Below are 20,573 nucleotides of genomic sequence, written 5' to 3' on the forward strand. Positions count from 1 at the left end.
AGGGTTTTAGATCTAGAAGGACCTTAAGAAATTGAGTTCAGTGTCTTCAGTTTTTGAGAAATATTTGGAAAACATTGAGCAACTGCCCAAGGCCTTATAGCTCGTTAAAACAAAGATGGGCTCAAGGTATATAGCTTTTGACTCCAGACTAGTTCAGTTTCTACTATGCCTCTGGCTAGTTCCCTTATTTTTATCTCTAGCACTGAGTAAATATGAAGGAAAACACATCCCTGAGATAGAAGACAGTGAATTACTTTATAATTTCTCTCTCCAGGGCTACTTGTTTTGATTTTTTTCCTTCTCTAGAAGTGTTTTCCCCCCTCCCTAGAAAGTTTATTTCAGAAATTCTTACATGGCCTTGATCTGCATTCAGTAGCACTGTAATATCTCTTTCTTTTTCTGTATCTTAAAGCCCATTTCTGCTTGATGTCCTTGAGACTGTTATAAATCCATCCTTTTTTTTGTAAAGTCACTCAGACACCATAAATGTAATAATTAAACATGCAATCATTTAAAAAAAGCTATACAATGGTATTAAAAGTAAAGATAACCCCCATTTCTTCTCTGCTTCCATTTTTGCTCCCCAAAGGAAATTAATGTTAATGGTTTATTTGATCTTTCTAGATATTTTCAATGCATATATGTGTGTATGCATGCATAATGTACATGTATAGATCCTTAAGAAAACCGATAGACTTTACAGTGTGTTTTATTTTGTAAGTTACCATGTTGACTGAATACATTTTTAGACATATTTTCATATTAGCACATACTAATATATAGGCTTTTAAAAAGTTTCTCAGTGTTACATTAGACAGATATACTGTAACTTGTTTTATTATTCCCGTTGATGGTTTTATCTTTTTTGTTGTCATTACAATCAATACTAGAGTAAATCTCCTTGTGCATAACTCCCTGTCCTTTCATAAGGATAGTTGTAAGAAAAATTGTTGGTTAATAAGTTTATTCATTTATAATTTTCCTAAATTTTGTCAAATTGCCCTTCAAAAAAGGTGCCATTAAATTTACAGTTGCACCTTCAATATGTGAGAATGCTTGTTTATTCACATGCTTATCAGCATAGGTTATAATCAAGCTATCAATATTTCATCTTTTCCAGTATAATAGGCAAAAGTGACATCTCATTGTTTTAATTTTGCAATTCTTTAGAGTGAATCCAAAGGCATTTTTATATGTTTATGGGCCATTTGAAGCCACACTGTCTGGATTTGTATCCTGGCTCCATAGTTTAGTAACTGTGTGAACTTGAGCAAATTACTTAACCTTTCTGTGCCTCATGGGTCACTTATGATGATTATATGAGTTAATATTTATAAAGTACTTAAATCCATGCTTGGCAGATAGTATATAAGTATTTGACAAAAATAAAATTTACATTTCTTTCTCTGTCCTGCCTGTTCATTTACCTAATTTTCTGTTGGTTTCAATAGGTGTTTTAATATTTTGTTAAGTGGTTAACCATTGATCGTTTACTAGCTAGAGTTCTAAGCAAGTGAAACATGTCATGTTTAGTTTTGAATTTTAAAACCTAAGAAGATCCATCTAACTCAGACTTCATTTTTTATAGGATTAAGGGAAGGATTTTGTTTTAATTCTGTAAGTTCAGTGTTGAGAAGTGACTGAGGTTAGTTATAAGTCATTATTTCAGGGAGGTCGGCTTTCTTTCCCTGCTTCGTGTGAGAGTTCTTTTTAATTTTTTTTTAATTTTTATTTTTTTCGTGTGAGAGTATTGATGCTGCTAATCTGATTAAACCTCCTTACATCCTTAGCTCTAAGATCCTGAAGATTAAGAGATTCTGGGGTTTCCCCCCCTCTGACCATTAAATTGTTACCATGGTTATTGGGCTCCCCAAACAGTACCTCAAATCCCTTCTGATTTATGGAAGCGGCATCTTAAAGATGGATAAGCACTCTGCTGTTTTGGCTTCAGGAAACTTAGGTAAGAGTTCCAGTTTGAATGTACCTACTAGTTCTCTTTGAAAAAGTGGTTTCATTTTTCTGAACCTCAGTTTTCTTGCCTATAAAAATGAAGCTAACAGGGACTTCCCTGGTGGCGCAGTGGTTAAGAATCCACTTGTCAATGCAGGGGACAGAGGTTCGAGCCCTGGTCCAGGAATATCCCACATGCCGTGGAGCAACTAAGCCCGTGCGCCACAACTATGGAGCCTGCTTTCTAGAGCCCGCGAGCCACAGCTACTGAGCCCGCGTGCCTAGAGCCTGTGCTCCACAGCAAGAGAAGCCACCGCAATGAGAAGCCTGCGCACTGCAACGAAAAGTAGCCCCCGGTCACCGCAACTAGAGAAAGCCCGTGTGCAGCAACGAAGACCCAAATGCAGCCAAAATATAAATTAATTAATTAATTTTAAAAAATGAAGGTTAACAATCTCTATCTGTGTCATAGAGTAATTACGAGGGTCAAATGAAAGGAAGATTTGTTTTCTTAAAACTTCAGGCATGATAATGTTGATGATGAAGGGAATTTGTTTTGTTTTATGTTCACATAGTATCTGTTTTGGGGAAATAAAATATACAGATATTTGAATTTACATGGAGAGTTTTTGATACTTGAATGTTGTGAGGGGCAGGTGAGATATTTTTCTTCTTCAAGGTATTGAAGAAACTAGGAAGTGAACTGCAGTTCATCAGGAAGTGAATCCCCTGGGGTAAAATGTGGCAGTACTAATAAAAGTTGCTCTTTGACTGTTTACTGTGTATCAGATAGTGTGGTACATGCTTATAAACAGTAGCTTATTAGTGGAAGTTAAAGAACTAACTTAAGACTGCACAGCTGCTAAGTGGCAGAGCCAGGATTTGAATCCAGTTTGTCTTTCTGTCTCCAAAACCTTATGATCAGGACAGTATAGCAGCCAGGTTGCATGGGTTCAATTCCCAGGTCAAGTTGATTAACCTCACTGTTTCCACTTTTACATCTGTAAAATGGGGATGATAACAGCATCTCCCTCTGAGGGTTTTTGGTTGTCCTGAGGATTCAGTGAGTTAAAGTGCTTGGAACAGTGCCTGGACCGTTGTAAGCATTTCATAAATGTTTGCTCTTATTATAATTGACGGTAATTTCTATACCCTTCTGGCTTCTTTGTTTCTGCCCCTTGACCCTCTCCTTTTGGCTTTAGGCCAAAATGGCAGCATCTCAGATATTTTTGTCTCCTTGGTTCCCTTGTCTGTGTGGCATACACGGCCCTGGCCATTCCATCTGGTGCAGGAGGAGAGAGTGTGGTAGGCCTGCCCCTAGTGGAGTGCTGTGGGGCAGTTGCTGCAACCGTCTGGGGTGGCATGTGTTTGCTGGAAGGGAGGAGGGGGAGGAGTGTGAGGCCAGAATGCAAGGATCCACCACCAGCATTCTGCGAAGAGAAGCTGTGTGCACTCAGAGGGTGTGTACCTGTGAGACTCAGTGTTCACCTCAGCTTTACAAGAGCAGGCTCCAGGGCAGCGATGACTAAACCTGGCTAGTTCATCTAAGGCACTTGTGACTCAAATTCCTACCAGACCTACTGCATTACTCACCGAGGTTGGACTCAGGCTTCTGTAATTTTTTTTTTTTTTATGGTTTTTGAGTGGCAAGCCAGGTTCGGGAACCACTGGCATGCCATTTGTTCCTGTGTCTGTGCAGGACCAGTTCCAGCCAACCGTGGCAGGGGTATGTGTATGTGACTTGGAAAACTCTTAGGAAAAGGAGCTAAGTGGGGGAAAAGGAGCTCCCCCACTATCTAGTAGACTGCCACGGTTGGCTGGAGCTGGTCCTGCACTTGAAATACAGGTACACAAGCAGATGAGTGAAAGGATTCCATTACAGAAATAACAACAGGCAGGATTTGATCAAAGTAATTTGTCAGTATATTTTATTTGGTTCTTGTGTTTATGCAGATTCCTCATCAACACTTGCTTCTTCTCACACTTGCAAGTTAGATACACAAAAATGAATAGCCATTGAATATAATTTTGATGTTTAATTGTTTTTAATTGAAGTATAGTTGATTTACAATGTGGTGTTAATTTCTGCTATACAGCAAAGTGACTCAGTTATACATACATGTATATTTTTTAAGATTTATCATTTATTTATTTTTGGCTGTGTCAGGTCTTAGTTGAGGCATGTGGGATCTTCGTTGAGGCATGCAGGATCTTTCGTTGCAGCGTGCGGGCTTCTCTCCTCTAGTTACGGCGTGTGGGTTTTCTCTTCTCTAGTTGTGGTACGTGGGCTCTGTAGTTGTGGCGCATGGGCTCCAGGGCGTATGGGCTCTGTAGTTTGCAGTACGTGGGCTCTAGTTGAAACACACGAGCTCAGTAGTTGTGGTGTGCAGATTTAGTTGCTCTGCGGCATGTGGGATCTTAGTTCCCTGACCAGGGATCAAACCCACGTACCCTGTACTGTAAGGTGGATTTTTTACCACTGGACCACCAGGGAAGTCCCTATACATTCTTTTTTATATTCTTTTCCATTATGGTTTATCCCAGGACAGATATATATATGTTATTTATTTGTTTGTTTGTTTCTCTATTTATTTATTTATTTACAGTGTTGTTAATTTTTCATGCAGCCTTATAGAAATTGTTAGAGGGCTGTTTTCCCAGTGATACTCAGAGACTGAATTAAGTGAGTAATGCACATGCCATTTTATATTTGAGAAATCATGATTAGAGTGGAATGTTAATATGGTTAGCTGGAGTGAGACAATATTGACATTGTTGCTAAGATATTTTACCAGACATGTCATTGAGGCTGCTGCTTCAAAAACTGAGCAATGCTTTTTTCTTTCTTTTTCCTCCCTCCCTCCCCCCCTTCTTTCTTTTTTTTAAATTTAGTTTTATTTATTTATCTATTTATTTATTTATTTTTGGCTGCATTGGGTCCTCGTTGCTGTGTGCGGGCTTTCTCTAGTTGAGGCGAGTGGGGGCTACTCTTCTTTGTGGTGTGCGGGCTTCTCATTGCAGTGGCTTCTCTTGTTGCGGAGCATGGGCTCTAGGCGCGTGGGCTTCAGTAGTTGTGGCACGTGGACTCAGTAGTTATGGCTTGCGGGCTCTAGAGCGCAGGCTCAGTAGTTGTGGCGCACGGGCTTAGTTGCTCCGCGGCATGTGGGATCTTCCCAGAGCAGGGCTCAAACCCGTGTCCCCTGCATTGGCAGGCGGATTCTTAACCACTGTGCCACCAGGGAAGCCCCCTTCCTTCTTTCTTTTGTGATGGTGGTGATGGTGGTGGTAATGATGGAGCAGGAATATAACAAATAAAATGACAGAGTCAAAGAGTGAAAAGTCATCTCATTCTCTCCCCTACTCCCTGCCCCCCCAGTACAGGCCTGAAAGGGATCTTGATAAAAAGCCACATGTACACAATTGATTTATTCTGCTGCTTTCTAGAATGTATACTGAGTTGGTTGTATTGTATTTTTAATCTGTTTGTGGGGGAGAAACTTTGAGGCATTTTCCCAAAAATGTTTATAGGTCCCATTTTCCTTGTAAGGAGTTGAAGCAGGATAAATGGTACTTCTCCCTGTCCTCTCCCTTTCTCTTGTAACGAGGCCTGTTGGCAGACAGTTTTGCTGACGGGACTGCCAGAGTTTGGATTTGAGTAGTTAGTGAGGGGTGGTGTACTGGTTATGGTATTGTTCTAAAAGTCTTTTTCCCTCCACTTATTTTTCCACCCCCAAGATGTCAGCATGTCCAATATGACAGAATGTGCCTGGTGTTTATCATTCAGGGAAACATGACTTGCTAAATTATCTGTAGATGATAGTCAGAATTCCTTAAGCACCCACAGCACTCCATGTCTGTTATGCACCGTGGTCAGGGGATCCGCGTGTTGTGGGAAGGCAGACCAGGGCAGTGCCGTGATTGGGAATTCTGACTGTGGTCTCAAGTCTGCCTGGGTTCAAATCTGGATCTACCGCTTACAGGCAACTCAGTTAGCTTCCCTTAGCCTTAGTTTCCTCGTCTGTAACTAGGGGGCGGTGACAGCATTTACTTGCAATGGGATAGGTTGAAAAAATTAGCTACTGGATAGAAAGTGCTTAGCAGGGGGTCTGTTACACCAAGTAAGGTCTTAACAATGGCCAGCTTAATCACCCTCATTATTAGGGCAGATATATTCAGTGAGCCTGCACACAGGTAAAACAGAACACTCATAATAACTCCTGACGTGTTACCTGGGTACTTGCTGAGTGCGAAGCTCGAGGGTATACTGACTCCTGACGTGTTACCTGGGTACTTGCTGAGTGCGAAGCTCGAGGGTATACTGACTCCTGACGTGTTACCTGGGTACTTGCTGAGTGCGAAGCTCGAGGGTATACTGACTCCTGACGTGTTACCTGGGTACTTGCTGAGTGCGAAGCTCGAGGGTATACTGACTCCTGACGTGTTACCTGGGTACTTGCTGAGTGCGAAGCTCGAGGGTATACTGACTCCTGACGTGTTACCTGGGTACTTGCTGAGTGCGAAGCTCGAGGGTATACTGACTCCTGACGTGTTACCTGGGTACTTGCTGAGTGCGAAGCTCGAGGGTATACTGACTCCTGACGTGTTACCTGGGTACTTGCTGAGTGCGAAGCTCGAGGGTATACTGACTCCTGACGTGTTACCTGGGTACTTGCTGAGTGCGAAGCTCGAGGGTATACTGACTCCTGACGTGTTACCTGGGTACTTGCTGAGTGCGAAGCTCGAGGGTATACTGACTCCTGACGTGTTACCTGGGTACTTGCTGAGTGCGAAGCTCGAGGGTATACTGACTCCTGACGTGTTACCTGGGTACTTGCTGAGTGCGAAGCTCGAGGGTATACTGACTCCTGACGTGTTACCTGGGTACTTGCTGAGTGCGAAGCTCGAGGGTATACTGACTCCTGACGTGTTACCTGGGTACTTGCTGAGTGCGAAGCTCGAGGGTATACTGACTCCTGACGTGTTACCTGGGTACTTGCTGAGTGCGAAGCTCGAGGGTATACTGACTCCTGACGTGTTACCTGGGTACTTGCTGAGTGCGAAGCTCGAGGGTATACTGACTCCTGACGTGTTACCTGGGTACTTGCTGAGTGCGAAGCTCGAGGGTATACTGACTCCTGACGTGTTACCTGGGTACTTGCTGAGTGCGAAGCTCGAGGGTATACTGACTCCTGACGTGTTACCTGGGTACTTGCTGAGTGCGAAGCTCGAGGGTATACTGACTCCTGACGTGTTACCTGGGTACTTGCTGAGTGCGAAGCTCGAGGGTATACTGACTCCTGACGTGTTACCTGGGTACTTGCTGAGTGCGAAGCTCGAGGGTATACTGACTCCTGACGTGTTACCTGGGTACTTGCTGAGTGCGAAGCTCGAGGGTATACTGACTCCTGACGTGTTACCTGGGTACTTGCTGAGTGCGAAGCTCGAGGGTATACTGACTCCTGACGTGTTACCTGGGTACTTGCTGAGTGCGAAGCTCGAGGGTATACTGACTCCTGACGTGTTACCTGGGTACTTGCTGAGTGCGAAGCTCGAGGGTATACTGACTCCTGACGTGTTACCTGGGTACTTGCTGAGTGCGAAGCTCGAGGGTATACTGACTCCTGACGTGTTACCTGGGTACTTGCTGAGTGCGAAGCTCGAGGGTATACTGACTCCTGACGTGTTACCTGGGTACTTGCTGAGTGCGAAGCTCGAGGGTATACTGACTCCTGACGTGTTACCTGGGTACTTGCTGAGTGCGAAGCTCGAGGGTATACTGACTCCTGACGTGTTACCTGGGTACTTGCTGAGTGCGAAGCTCGAGGGTATACTGACTCCTGACGTGTTACCTGGGTACTTGCTGAGTGCGAAGCTCGAGGGTATACTGACTCCTGACGTGTTACCTGGGTACTTGCTGAGTGCGAAGCTCGAGGGTATACTGACTCCTGACGTGTTACCTGGGTACTTGCTGAGTGCGAAGCTCGAGGGTATACTGACTCCTGACGTGTTACCTGGGTACTTGCTGAGTGCGAAGCTCGAGGGTATACTGACTCCTGACGTGTTACCTGGGTACTTGCTGAGTGCGAAGCTCGAGGGTATACTGACTCCTGACGTGTTACCTGGGTACTTGCTGAGTGCGAAGCTCGAGGGTATACTGACTCCTGACGTGTTACCTGGGTACTTGCTGAGTGCGAAGCTCGAGGGTATACTGACTCCTGACGTGTTACCTGGGTACTTGCTGAGTGCGAAGCTCGAGGGTATACTGACTCCTGACGTGTTACCTGGGTACTTGCTGAGTGCGAAGCTCGAGGGTATACTGACTCCTGACGTGTTACCTGGGTACTTGCTGAGTGCGAAGCTCGAGGGTATACTGACTCCTGACGTGTTACCTGGGTACTTGCTGAGTGCGAAGCTCGAGGGTATACTGACTCCTGACGTGTTACCTGGGTACTTAATGTGAAGCTCGAGCGTAGTGAGCTGTAATAGTTATGGTGGCACTAGGTGCGTAACTGAGGTGGAGGATGGCTTTAGCAGGTGGATACCCAGCGAGTCATTACAGTCCCCAGGGCTGCCTTATGGCACAGTTCTGGGGCACTGCCACATAGATGTGCGACGTGGGGACGGTGGTCCTTCCCTCATCATTCCTCAGCCACACCCACCCCCTCCCAAGGAAGTTCTGTGTAAAAGGTGGAGTTTTCTATGTTGTTATAAATAAGAGGGTATATTCGGGTTGCCGGGTTTTAGTTTAATGCTAAGAGAAGGATTCATTTTTTGGAGATTGGAAGTTAAAAGCAGAGAAAAGTGTAGACGGAGCTAGGGCAGTGAGGTTCCTTTTGACTACTTGGAAGTATACAGTTGAACCTTGAACAACATGGCAGGGAGGTGTGGTGACCCTCCTCGCAGTTGAAAATCTGCACGTAACGTATAGTCAGCCCTCTGTATACGTGGTTCCTCCATCTCTGCAGTTCCACATCCGTGCATTCAACCAACCACAGATTGTGTAGTACTGTAGTTTTTACTATTAAAAAAAAATCTGTGTATAAGTGGACCCACGCAGTTCCAACCCATGTCGTTCAAGGGTCAACTGTACAGGGTAGGGAACTGGATCTTGGACCACACAGTGGCTGTCACAGGAAGCCAGTCCATAGCTTCTCTGTGGGAATAATCAACAAGGAAGAACATCCCCGATCAGTAAGACCTGGGAGAAAGATGACTGTGGACAGTTTGGGCTAGATGGATGAGGGCAAATCAGCCAGGTGGACTAAGTAAAACCAGTGGGCATAGTTAGAAGAGCCTGGATAAAGGAAAAGTGAGCCCTCCTTCCTGAAGAAAGGAACTCATGAGAGCAGGAACTTGACAGGTATCCAGTGGAGGGGCTTGCTGGGAAACCTCTGGAAGTAAAAGGAGATAGATACAAATTTATGTGTCATGTAAATGTTTAATGGAAAAGTGTGTTTTGTATTATAAAACATTCTCGTTATGAAAATGTCAGAACATACGTCAACCTTAAAATGTAAAAGGAAGGGAAAAATCCATTGATAGTTCCCACCCTCTTAGGAATAACCATATCAACGTTTTATTGAATTTCCTTCTAGTTTTTGGTGGTGCATATTATTTTCCCATTGTCATCATATGGCATATACAAAATTGTGCACACTAGCTTAAATATTTATCCTGCATGTTTGAAAAATGATCCTGTGGTAAACTTAAATGCCTCCTTTTTTGTTAATTTCAGTTCCTTGGCAACAAAAATGGTCATTGTGGTGTTCTGTGCTACTCTTCTTCTTTGGGGTGCGTTATTGGAGAGAAGCAGTAAAGAGAGCTTTCTCTGCCCAGTGTCACAATCATGTAGAAAATGTTAGCCATTGTTAGCAAGTTCTGGCACAGGGCACTATTGTTTCAAGAGGTCACCAGATAAAGAGGTTCTTTCTGGGGACTTCCCTGGTGGCGCAGTGGTTGGGAATCCGCCTGCCAATGCAGCAGACACGGGTTTGAGCCCTGGTCCAGGAAGATCCCACATGCCGCAGAGCAACTAAGCCTGTGTGCCACAACTGCTGAGCCTGCACTCTGGAGCCCGTGAGCCACAACAGCTGAGCCCACGTGCTACAACTACCGAAGCCCGCGCGCCTAGAGCCCGTGCTCTGCAACAAGAGAAACCACCGCAGTGAGAAGCCCGCGCACCGCAACAAAGAGCAGCCCCCGCTTGCTGCAACTAGAGAAAGCCCACGCTCAGCCACAAAGACCCAACACAGCCAAAACTAAATAAATTTATTTTAAAAAAATTCTGCACCATGGGGTGAAGGATATGGTTTGAAAAACTCATTTCCTGAGTGAGAAGGGAGTGGAAGCAGAAGAGGGACAGTTGAGTGAAGTGTTGAAGGCTGGGCATGAGTTATAGTTTATTGCTTCCCCCCCCCCACTCATAATGTCCCCACTGTTGAGTGGTTAATTTTGATTCTTAAGTAACTTTTTCCTCAAAAAGGTTAAATGGGCTGGGCGTTTTCTGAGCCTCTGAGTACCCGAGAATACTTTTTGGTTGGTATTGCACTTGATAGAAAACTTGGTTTGGCTTTATGAGGTTTGGCCATGTTATTTGCTCCCTCAGGTTTCAAAGATACTGCTTTTTGGCTTTCGGCTCTTGATGTTGGAGAAGAGAAGTGTTGTGAGTGGAACCGTGTCCCTCCAAAAAGAAAAAGTTGCAGTCCTAACCCTTGATACCTGTGAAAGTGACCTTACTTGGAAGTAGGATCTTTGTAGACATAATCAAATGAAAATAAGGTCATAATAGATTAGGGTGGGCTCTGCTCTAGTGACTGGTGTCCTTAGAAGAGACCCAGACACAGGGAAGTATGACATGTGATTATGGAGGTCGAGCTTGCAGTGATGTGTCTACAAGCTAAGGAACGCTGAGGATTGTAGGCAACACCAGGAACTAAGAGAAAGGCGTGGACCGTATTCTCCCCTAGAGTTTTCAAAGAGAGCGTGACCCACCTGACACGTGGATTTTGGACTTAACAGCGTCCAGAAATGTGAGAATAAATTTCTGTTGTTTAAATAACCCAGTTTGTGGTACTTTGTTACAGCAGCCGTAAAAACTAATTGAAGAAGTCTGAGGGCAGTTGGGTTCTAGGTTCCTTTGAAAGTCTCTGCAGTTTTGTTTCCCCTTAATTATTTTTATAAAACTATATACTTACCTGGATGCTTGTGATACTATTTTTTTTTTTTTTTTAACTATCAACTTAAAGTTTTGCCAGGATATGTCTAGGTATGAGTCTCCCTCTAGGGAAACAGCCTAGAGCACTGTGAGTCCTTTTTTTTTTTTCCCATTGCCCTTAGCAATATTGTTTTTGAAGTATAGTTGATTTACAGTGTTGTGCTAATTTCTGCTGTATAGCAAAGTGACTCATTTATACACTTATATACATTTTTTTTTTTTTTTTTTTTTTGCGTTACGTGGGCCTCTCACTGTTGTGGCCTCTCCCGTTGTGGAGCACGGGCTCCGGACGCTCAGGCTCAGTGGCCATGGCTCACGGGCCCAGCCACTCCGCGGCATGTGGGATCTTCCCGAACCGGGGCACGAACCCGTGTCCTCTGCATTGGCAGGCGGACCCCCAACCACTGCGCCACCAGGGAAGCCCTATACATTCTTTTTTTGTATTCTTTTCCATTATGGTTTATCCCAGGAGATGGGATATGGTTTCCTGCACTGTACAGTAGGACCCTGTTGTTTATCCATCCTAAATGTAATAGTTTTCATCTACTAACCCCAAACTCCCAGTCCATCCCTCTCCCTCCCTCCGCCCCTTGGCGACCACAAGTCTGTTCTCTATGTCTGTGAGTCTGGTTCTGTTTTGTAGATAGGTTCCTTTGTGCCATATTTTAGATTCCACATATAAGTCATATCATATGGTATTTGTCTTTCTCTTTCTGACTTCACTTAGTATGATCATTTCTAGTCACATCCATGTTGCTGCAAATGGCATTATTTCTTTTTTATGGCTGAGTGGTATTCCATTGTATGTATTCTTTATCCATTCATCTGTTGATGGACATTTAGGTTGTTTCCATGTCTTGACTATTGTGAATAGTGCTGCTGTGAACATTGGGGTGCATGTATCTTTTTGAATTATGGTTTTCTCTGGGTATATGCCCAGGAGTGGGATTGCTGGATCATATGGTAGTTCTATTTTTAGTTTTCTGAGGAACCTCCATAGTGTTTTCCATAGTGGCTGCACCAACTTGCATTCCCATCAACAGTGTAGGAGGGTTCCCTTTTCTCCACACCCTCTTTAGCATTTGTTATTTGTAGACTTTAATGATGGCCATTCTGAGGCGGGTCCTTTTTTAATTTGCAAACCTCAATTCAAAAAAGATTGGGGTTTTTTTTGAGTTTTAAAAATTATTTTGTCCATATTTCTCCTCAGAAATACCTTTGTTTTCCATATCTGTAATCTTTTCTTGCATCATGAAAATGTTTGCCCCTTCCCCCTACATCCTGGGGACACCTCCTCAAGCTTGTTCTTTATCACTGAGTGGACTTTCTATAGTGTTAGTTCTACTCTTTATGCCTGAAATGTGGATAATAATTGGCTATTGCTTTTGAAATGTCCTTGCTTTTCTTCCTCTTTAATATTAGTCTATACTAATCAAAAAAGAAATGCCATATGAAGGGTATAGAGGCCATGTCCCCCTATATTCTATTGAGGGTGACAAGCAGTTCACTGAATTTTTATCTCAGCTTCTTTGTTTGAATCTTCAAAAAGATAGCCTCTTTTCTTTTGCTAATAAGCTACATTCTCCTCAGTCTCCCACCATTTATTATTTGAGGGGGGTGTTTGGGGAGTTGGCTTTTCCTGGAAAGAGAAAAGATCTCATCAGCTCTGTTTTATCTACTGGAGTCAGTTGGTTCCTGCTGGTGGCTATAGGGGGAGATACTGGAGCCAACACCGAGGCAGGGGATGGATGTCTCCCCATCCTGTGGGCTGAAGCCTGGTTAGGCCACCAGTTGTTGCAATGAAAACAAAGGATGCTCCATTGTCATCCTTAAAATTACTAGGAATTCTTTGCTTTTCTGGCACTCCCTTATCTTTTGGAGTAGATTTTGCACTTGTGAGTTGTTGTCTTTTACTTTGTAGTTACAGGTATTTTATCAGGGTGTTGGGAGGGCTTGTTAGCCAGATACAATAGTTTAAAACAGAAACGGGAATTGGTGCTTTTACCGCCCGCACCCTGCCCTGCTCCACCACTGGCTGCTTCCCTCTTCCTCCTACCTCTGTATTCCTAGGTCCCGTCCTGCCTTATTCCTTTCCCTTTTAGCCTCTCCTTACTCCCCTACCCCCCATCTAACAGGTCCCCATGTCTTACCCCTCCCTCATCTTGCCCTCTCCCTGGCAGAGCTGGTGTTTCCCTAGGGCCCTGGATTATCCTGTGTGAGCTGCTTCCACGAGTGTGCCCACACTCCACCCACAGCAGCAGAGATGACCAGGACATGAAAGAGCCAGGGTGCAGGGTGAGGAGGGAGGAAGATGGTGTTGCACAGTGGGAGCGGGAATGCTTGGGGCTGCCGAGAGTCCCACCTCTTTCAGAGCACGGCCCTGGGGCTCTTCTTACTCCCCTGTCCTGTGTCCACCTCCCATCAACCAGAAACAAGCTCACCTCCGACCAGTCAGCACGCACATCGTCACTTTGAACAGTCTTTGTGGAAGGGAGCTTCATCTCACCCACTTGCCAAGTTAGGCCACAGTGTGTGGCCCAGTTAGACTTAAGATCTTCATATCCACACCTGGCTCAATCCTAGGAAACGTAGATTTAAAATATTTATAGGAAATGTATGCACATAGCAAAAAATGTAAACCATTTAAAAGTGTATATACCTCCCATCCATGTTCCCAGTTGGTCAGTTCCTGTTCCCAGAGGCAACCACTGCTCCTGGATCCTGTGTGTCCTTCTTAGAGACCTTCCATGCATGTACGAGTGTGTATATTTACATTATTTATATATACATAAAAAAACATACAGTGTGTGCACACATGTGTATATAAACACAGATGTGTATATATACATACACTCAAGGAATGCAAATTGTGCATAAGGGGAACCTTTCTTTAATCATCTACATGATTATTCCCTCAAGTTTCTTTTCCTTTTCATCTCCTTCCCACCCCTCCCTCCCTCTCCCTTATCTTATAATAGGAACACAAAACGTTTCAGATCTTTTTGACCACTTTCTTGTGGTCTCACAATCTTTGGCGGTTCTCGTTCCTGGCTGTACGTGAGAAGCACCTAGTGAGCTTTCACTCACGACTGGTGCCCAGGCTGCACCCCAGAGCACTCACGACAGCCTTCCTGGGAAGGGCTCGGGCTCCCTTCTGTGGCAGGGCTGGGAACTCCTGCTCCAGTCCTGTGCAGCGGGCCTGGCAGATAGATCTCAAGAGTCCAAGTGTGGAGTGTTTGACAGGACCCATGGACTTGGGGAATGAGTTTATCCCAACAAGGAGATGTAGAATAATGAATTCCACACAGATGTAAGATGAACCCTGAACCCAGGTTGCTTTTGGCCACAGTTGCCCCACGGCTTCCTTCATCACCGGGCCATGTAGAGTGTTAGGATTCTGTCCTGTGTGGTGGGAATGGCATTCAGCACAGCCACCCCAGGCAGAGAGAGCAGGCCCGGAGGCTGCAAGAGTTAATGAGTTTACAGTATAAAGTGAAAGAAGAAGAAACTATTTAGGCTGCTTGATGACTGAACATCTATCTCGGATCTACTTTGCCTGTATGGTGGCAGCATAAGGTGTGACTGAAAGAAAATTAATGAACACTGGGCCTGGGTGCCTCCCAAATGGAGTGCTGTGGAGCTAATTAAGCAGCCAGCATGAAAAGTGAAAATAGGTGAGGGAACAGGTTTCTTCTCACAGTGGCCCGGTACTGTGTGCGTGTAGACCTACCTAGACTACTTTTGGTCTTCCCTGTTAGGTATACAAAACGATATAATGTGGAAAGGCATCTCTCAGTACACTTTCCTTAGGGGAGCGGTACCGAGAGAATGGACTCGGGATCACACTGCCTGGGTTCAGACCTGACTTTACCATTTGCCGGAGTCCTTGGGCGAGATACCTGATGCTTTCCGTGCCTCAGTTTCCTCATTGAAGGAGGGACATAGTACTAGCACCTACCTCCGTGAGTTGGCTGCAATGATATAAAGTGCCTGAAACCCTGTCCTAACACATAGTATATCTAAAAAAACACTTATTGTGTTAGAGTGCACCCTCCAGGGCTTGGGAGTGGGAGTGTTTCTGAGGTCATATACATATTCTTAAAACTCAGAATCTCTTGCATGGCAACATGCCTTAAAGGGAAAACTTTGACAATTAGAGAGGAAATGCCAGTCTGTTTACTCATCTGTTTTGGAATAAAGTACATTTGGTTCTGTAACCTCGAGTATTAAGAATAAAACTGTGAGGGTAGTCTTTACTGAGCTCTGTTTAGAGAACCCACTTGGAGTTTTGAAGACAAAAGGGTAAACTTGTCCTATTGACCAGATTTTTCTGTACTCTGGAGTTAGCTGCTCTGTTGCCTCTCAGCAGTATTGTTTGAGAATTAGTCATGACTGTGTGAATAATGTTTTGGAAAATTGCTTTCTTGGATACATTAATCTTTCTTTTTGAAAATGCGCATTAGCAATCAGCTCTGGCTGGGTAGTTGGGGAGATCCTGTAAGATGTAAAGCGGTTTAAAGTGCTTTCAGTTGCAGAGAGAAACTTCTGAGGGTTTCAAAAATGATACTGGATCTTGTGGAAGGAAATTTTTTCCAATTTTCTAGGTTTCTGTAAATATATATGAGTTATATGGTCATAAAACCTTATGATGGAAAATATGTTTAAGAAACATGAGAGCACTCCCAGGCAGGGACTGCACAAAAGAAGCCCTAACACATTTAATGCCCTAGTTAAATGTATTGCACAAGTCCCGTTTTCTGGAACTGGATAAACAGAACATCTTTTCTCTTTCTATTCTAAGCTTCCATTCCCCCTTCCTCCATCTAGCCACTTCAATGGCACAATAAATGGAAATCTTATTTCCTGCATCTGCAGACCTATTTACCTGAATGCCTAAGCTCACCCTTGCCTTTCTCAGATCTACTCTTTTTGAAATTCAGTTTTACTTTCATCTCCCTGGCTTCGTTGCCCTCATTTTTTTTTTTTTTTAAGCCTTCCCTAATCCTGCACTCCATGCACTTTAATCTGTAATGTTGGACATTGCCATTCTGCATAGCCTCCTTTAAACATTCATCATCGCCCAGGTTCGCATTTTCTGCCATTATGAGTTTAAATCCCTTTTCACAGCCTGTAATAGTAGAAAAAATTAAAAAAGAACTGTTATCAAAAGCCATTTCTGCCAATTTAAAAAGCCTTATTGGATGGCTTTATCCTCTTTGATAGTTCTATCTTTGCAGACTATGACTTGGATTTAGTTTTTGTGCGTGTGAGTAAGTATATATGTATATGTATTTACTTTTATTTAGTACATATATCTGTATGTGTATTTATATTTATTACAAACAGGAAGAACCTTATACCCTCATGCCCTTTCTGGTCTTTTATTTTTGAAAGTCAGAGTTGGTGATTTTAAAATAAGAAAAGGTATGTGTGTGTGTATGTTATGTATATGAATGACAGAGACTGTGTGTGACCTACAAAGCCTAAACTTTTATAGCAAAAATGTGCTGACCCCTTTATAGAATTAGCTCATTCAATAACATGTCTATTTTGGGACTTCCCTGGTGGTCCAGTAGCTAAGACTCCGTGCTCCCAGTGCAGGGGGCCTGGGTTCGATCCCGGGTCAGGGAACTCTGTCTCACATGCCGCAACTAAGAGTTCACTTGCCACAATTAAAGATCCCGTGTGCTGCAACTAAAGATCGCACGCAGCAATGAAGATCCCACGTGCTGCAACTAAGACCCGGCACAGCCAAATAAATAAATGTTAAAAAAAAAAAAAACATGTCTATTTTGAGTACCTCCTTTTTTTTTTTTTTTCTCAAAGTTAAATTCTTAAATATGTAGAGTAGTGAGTATGTTAGAGCATGAGCCAGCCACCTGGGGGGATTTTGGAAGTTGTAGCTGTGGCCCTGCTCCTCACGGATAACCCTCATGCCCTGGCTTCTTGTCTGAGAACCTGTGTGATTGGACTAGGTGCTCTCTGAGAGTGAAAGCGCCTTGGGGTGGATGTGAGTGTCCATGGTGAATCAATGGGAAACACCTGCCAGGGGAACTGGAGGAGGTAGTTGATAATATGGTTTTCCTACCCTGGAAAGGATGTGTCGTTCTCTGGCCCGGGCATTTCTGCTGCAGCAACAGGAAGGCGGACTGAGGTGTATTTCCCAGCACTTAATTGAGGTGGGGAATAAAATAGGTCACAGTCAACAGAAAAACATGTATTCAAAGCTAAAAGAAATGTGCTGGCCATGCTGGTTGTTGCAGTGAGATGTTTTTAATTCCTCTTAAACCTCTTTAAGCATCTGTTGAGGAATGTTAAATCAACTGGAGAATTTCTGGTGTCATGTTGCCTAGAACCAATATTGTTTAGTCCTATGGATGCCCCAGGAGACTTTCACCTTCTGGCACTGGCGTCGGCATCCTTGTGATGCTCTTGGACTGACTTTGACCTGAACCCCTTGCCTGATGCAGTTAAAGCACCAGACTCTGGAGTGCTGTCTCCAGCTTCTAAGCCACCCACTTCTTTGCGCCGCCTGCTCATACATAAAACTTCTTTCCCCGCTTTGTGCTTTTCTGATAAAAGGAAGTTGGACGTTAGGGATCTTTAATTGTGTCTGAAAAATAAACCAACAGAACAGTATGTTTGGGACTGATATTATGGTGAGATGTCAAAGTAAACTTGAAATAGAAACTCTTCCTCCCCAAACCCCATCTCTAAGTCCCGTTTTACTGCAGACCACATAAAATCAAAGTGCTGGAGCACAGCTGCTCCGAAGGCTGAAAGTCCTCATGGTTATGGCTTTCTTTGGAAACTCATCCCCACCAGACTTGCAGTTAATGAAAATATTTGCTTTGCTTGATATAAACAAAGTTTATGGGCAGAATTTGTAGTTAGGAAACTCTTTAATTCTCTTTTACCCCTCAGTCCCCAATTTCTCTCGTATCACTGAAGAATTCCAAGTATTTAAGAAAATAAACCCTCTCTCAGTAATGAGCTCACTGTTTTATTTCTGATGTTGTCATAAAATATGCATTTCTCCCTCATTTTGTGTCCTCATCCAGATTAAGTGACCTGAAATCTGAGGTTTGTTTGTTTTCGGTCAGAGATACTCGTGTGTGAGTAGGAAAAGACAGTGCCTTGTCACAGTGCCTGCTCCCGTCAGGCCATCCCATAGCTATTTGGGTACCCAGGTTGGTGATTTAGGCAGTGTAAGGGCAGCCACAGGGCAGGGTAGCTTTCTTCAAGCCACATGGAAAACCAGTGTCACCTCTTCAAGGCCCCCCACATTCTGTGTGTGTAACTCCCTGGGGCTGTGGCCTCAGTGCTTTCCAAGTTCTCGTCTGTCTCCTAGGGTTTCTTGTGACACATCCAGGTATCAGATGACCAGGCACCATTCTTGTAGGTACAGCACCTGCTTGCATTCCTAAGACGAGATGGAGGTGGTGGTGGGGACTGGTCATGAGAACCTGATATTGGACCAGAGAAACCAACTGTCCCTTCAACTGTCCCAAGTCTCAGCATGGTGGACCTTCAGCCCCAGTGGGAGTTGGCATTGTGGTGCAACCCCCGTTCTGCCTTAAGATCTGTTTCCTCGCCAGACTGTTGAAGGGGAAGCAGCTAGGAAGCTTCATGCCCTGGCTTAAGACACCAAGGAGGAGGTTTTTGAAAGATTTCAGGCTTGTCCACGGTGGCGTTAAGAGATTAGCTCCTGGGTCCTGGGAATTGGTGGTGATGGTATCTTATAGTGCAGGCTCGGGAAGCAGGGTGGGCAAGGGTTGTAAGAGGACCAGAGTGGGAGACACTGCAGTTCACTTGGACTTAGGAAGTAAGGATCTCCATTAACTCCTTCCTTCCTGCTTCCCTCCCTCATGGGCAGAAAGTCATTTATTTGTCTTGGGTCTTTACATAATGTCCTTGTTTTTGAAAATTCTAGTGAGAGTTTCCTGGTAATTCTCGTTGTTTCTTCAAATGTCAGTCATTTGGATATTTAGTTTCCCAAGTTTATTAAAACCCCTTCAAGCATAGCTGGCCCAGCTGAGACTGAAATTACCTTTCTGATGGTGCCAACTTATGCCTTGCGGAACCTGTGGCTTTTCTGTTCACAGCTCTGCTTGTTTTGAGTTGCCTTTGAAAGCCATGCATGAGCCTGTTTGCCTGTTTTAAATGCCCCCTGGTCTGTGGAGGGGGTAACTCTACTTCACCGTGCCTCCTAACATGAAAAACAAGTACAGTGATGCCGTTAGGAACTTGACAGTTGGGGTTGCATCCTTTTGAGTATTGTACACAAAGATCTGCATAAATTGAGTTCCCACTTGGCGAGACAAACGTTTTAAGTTCAAATCCAGGCCTCGATTTTTCGGAGTCAGGAAGGCATGGTAAACTTTCATCAGTTGGATAACTTTCATCAAAGAGAAAAGTTTGCTTGTGGAAAACTTTCTGTATCTTTCCAGTTCTGATGTATATAATTCAGAGCTTAAAGATGCTTTTTTAATCATCAGGAAAATGACTTACCTCTTCTTCTTGCACCATCTCAGTTGCTTCTTTGTATGTACCTGGGGGGTAAGGAGGAAAGCATGTCATCTGAGTACTTGAGGACTGGCTGTATTTTTTCAGAGGTGCTGGTCCTAGCCGACATAGTCCTTTCCTTGTGTCCTCTCTACACTGCAACTGCCTCCTCTGTATTTTTTTTAAAATACGTCTACCACCCTAGAATGTTTAATTTCCTTTCCTTTTTTTTTTTTTTTTTTTTTCGCTGCACCACGTGGCTCGCAGAATCTTAGTTCCCCAACCAGGGATTGAACTGATGCCCTCGACAGTGAGAGAGCAGAGTCCTAACCATTTGACTGCCAGGGAGTTCCCTAGAATGTTTAATTTCGATATAGTAAGCTTGTTTGTCATTAAGTTCATTTAGGGGTTGAATACTGAGGAGAACCTGCTTCATCAGTGAGCCACGGTTCCAGTCTCATGACTAAGGGTTTGGGCTGCTTGAGTTGTAGGACGGTGGACTCTGTGCCATGTGGAGTACGAAGTGAATGGGATGCGAGAAGAATCTTAAAAAAAAAAAATTCCACACACACATATGGCATATGGGAATTCTAAGAATGTAGTTCTTAGGAATTAAATTCGCATCTAGCTATCACGGATGGCCTAACCTAAGGTTTTTTCTCTCCACTCCAGGAGGCGACTTTGGTCTGGAGATTTCCCCTCCAGTCCTGCCCCCTGGCCATGGTGGTGAGTTTTCTGTGAGCAGCCTTCCGGTGGCAGAGGATGCCTACAGGGTGAGCTTGGCCAAAGGTGTCTCCATGTCTCTGCCTTCGTCACCTCTGCTGCCTCGACAGTCTCACTCTGCGCCATCAAGATCAACCAAAAAGTCCCCAGGTAAGCGAGCAACAAAACAGCCCCCAAACTA

The 20,573-nt window shown here is 44.1% G+C and overlaps 1 protein-coding gene across 4 annotated transcripts in view; it reads left to right on the forward strand.

The window, feature by feature from the left end:
* TANC1 (tetratricopeptide repeat, ankyrin repeat and coiled-coil containing 1) overlaps positions 1–20,573 on the forward strand; it is a 239,929-nt gene that overhangs the window by 84,455 nt on the left and 134,901 nt on the right. For all 4 annotated transcript variants that reach the window (XM_082629880.1, XM_082629879.1, XM_082629882.1 and 1 more), the window contains exon 3: positions 20,342–20,542. In XM_082629880.1, coding sequence (XP_082486006.1) covers positions 20,342–20,542 — 201 coding nt within the window. The remainder of the gene's footprint in view (positions 1–20,341; positions 20,543–20,573) is intronic.

The sequence above is a fragment of the Mesoplodon mirus genome (genome assembly GCF_964341445.2).
Source record: "Mesoplodon mirus genome assembly, chromosome: 8".
Lineage (NCBI taxonomy): Eukaryota > Metazoa > Chordata > Mammalia > Artiodactyla > Ziphiidae > Mesoplodon > Mesoplodon mirus.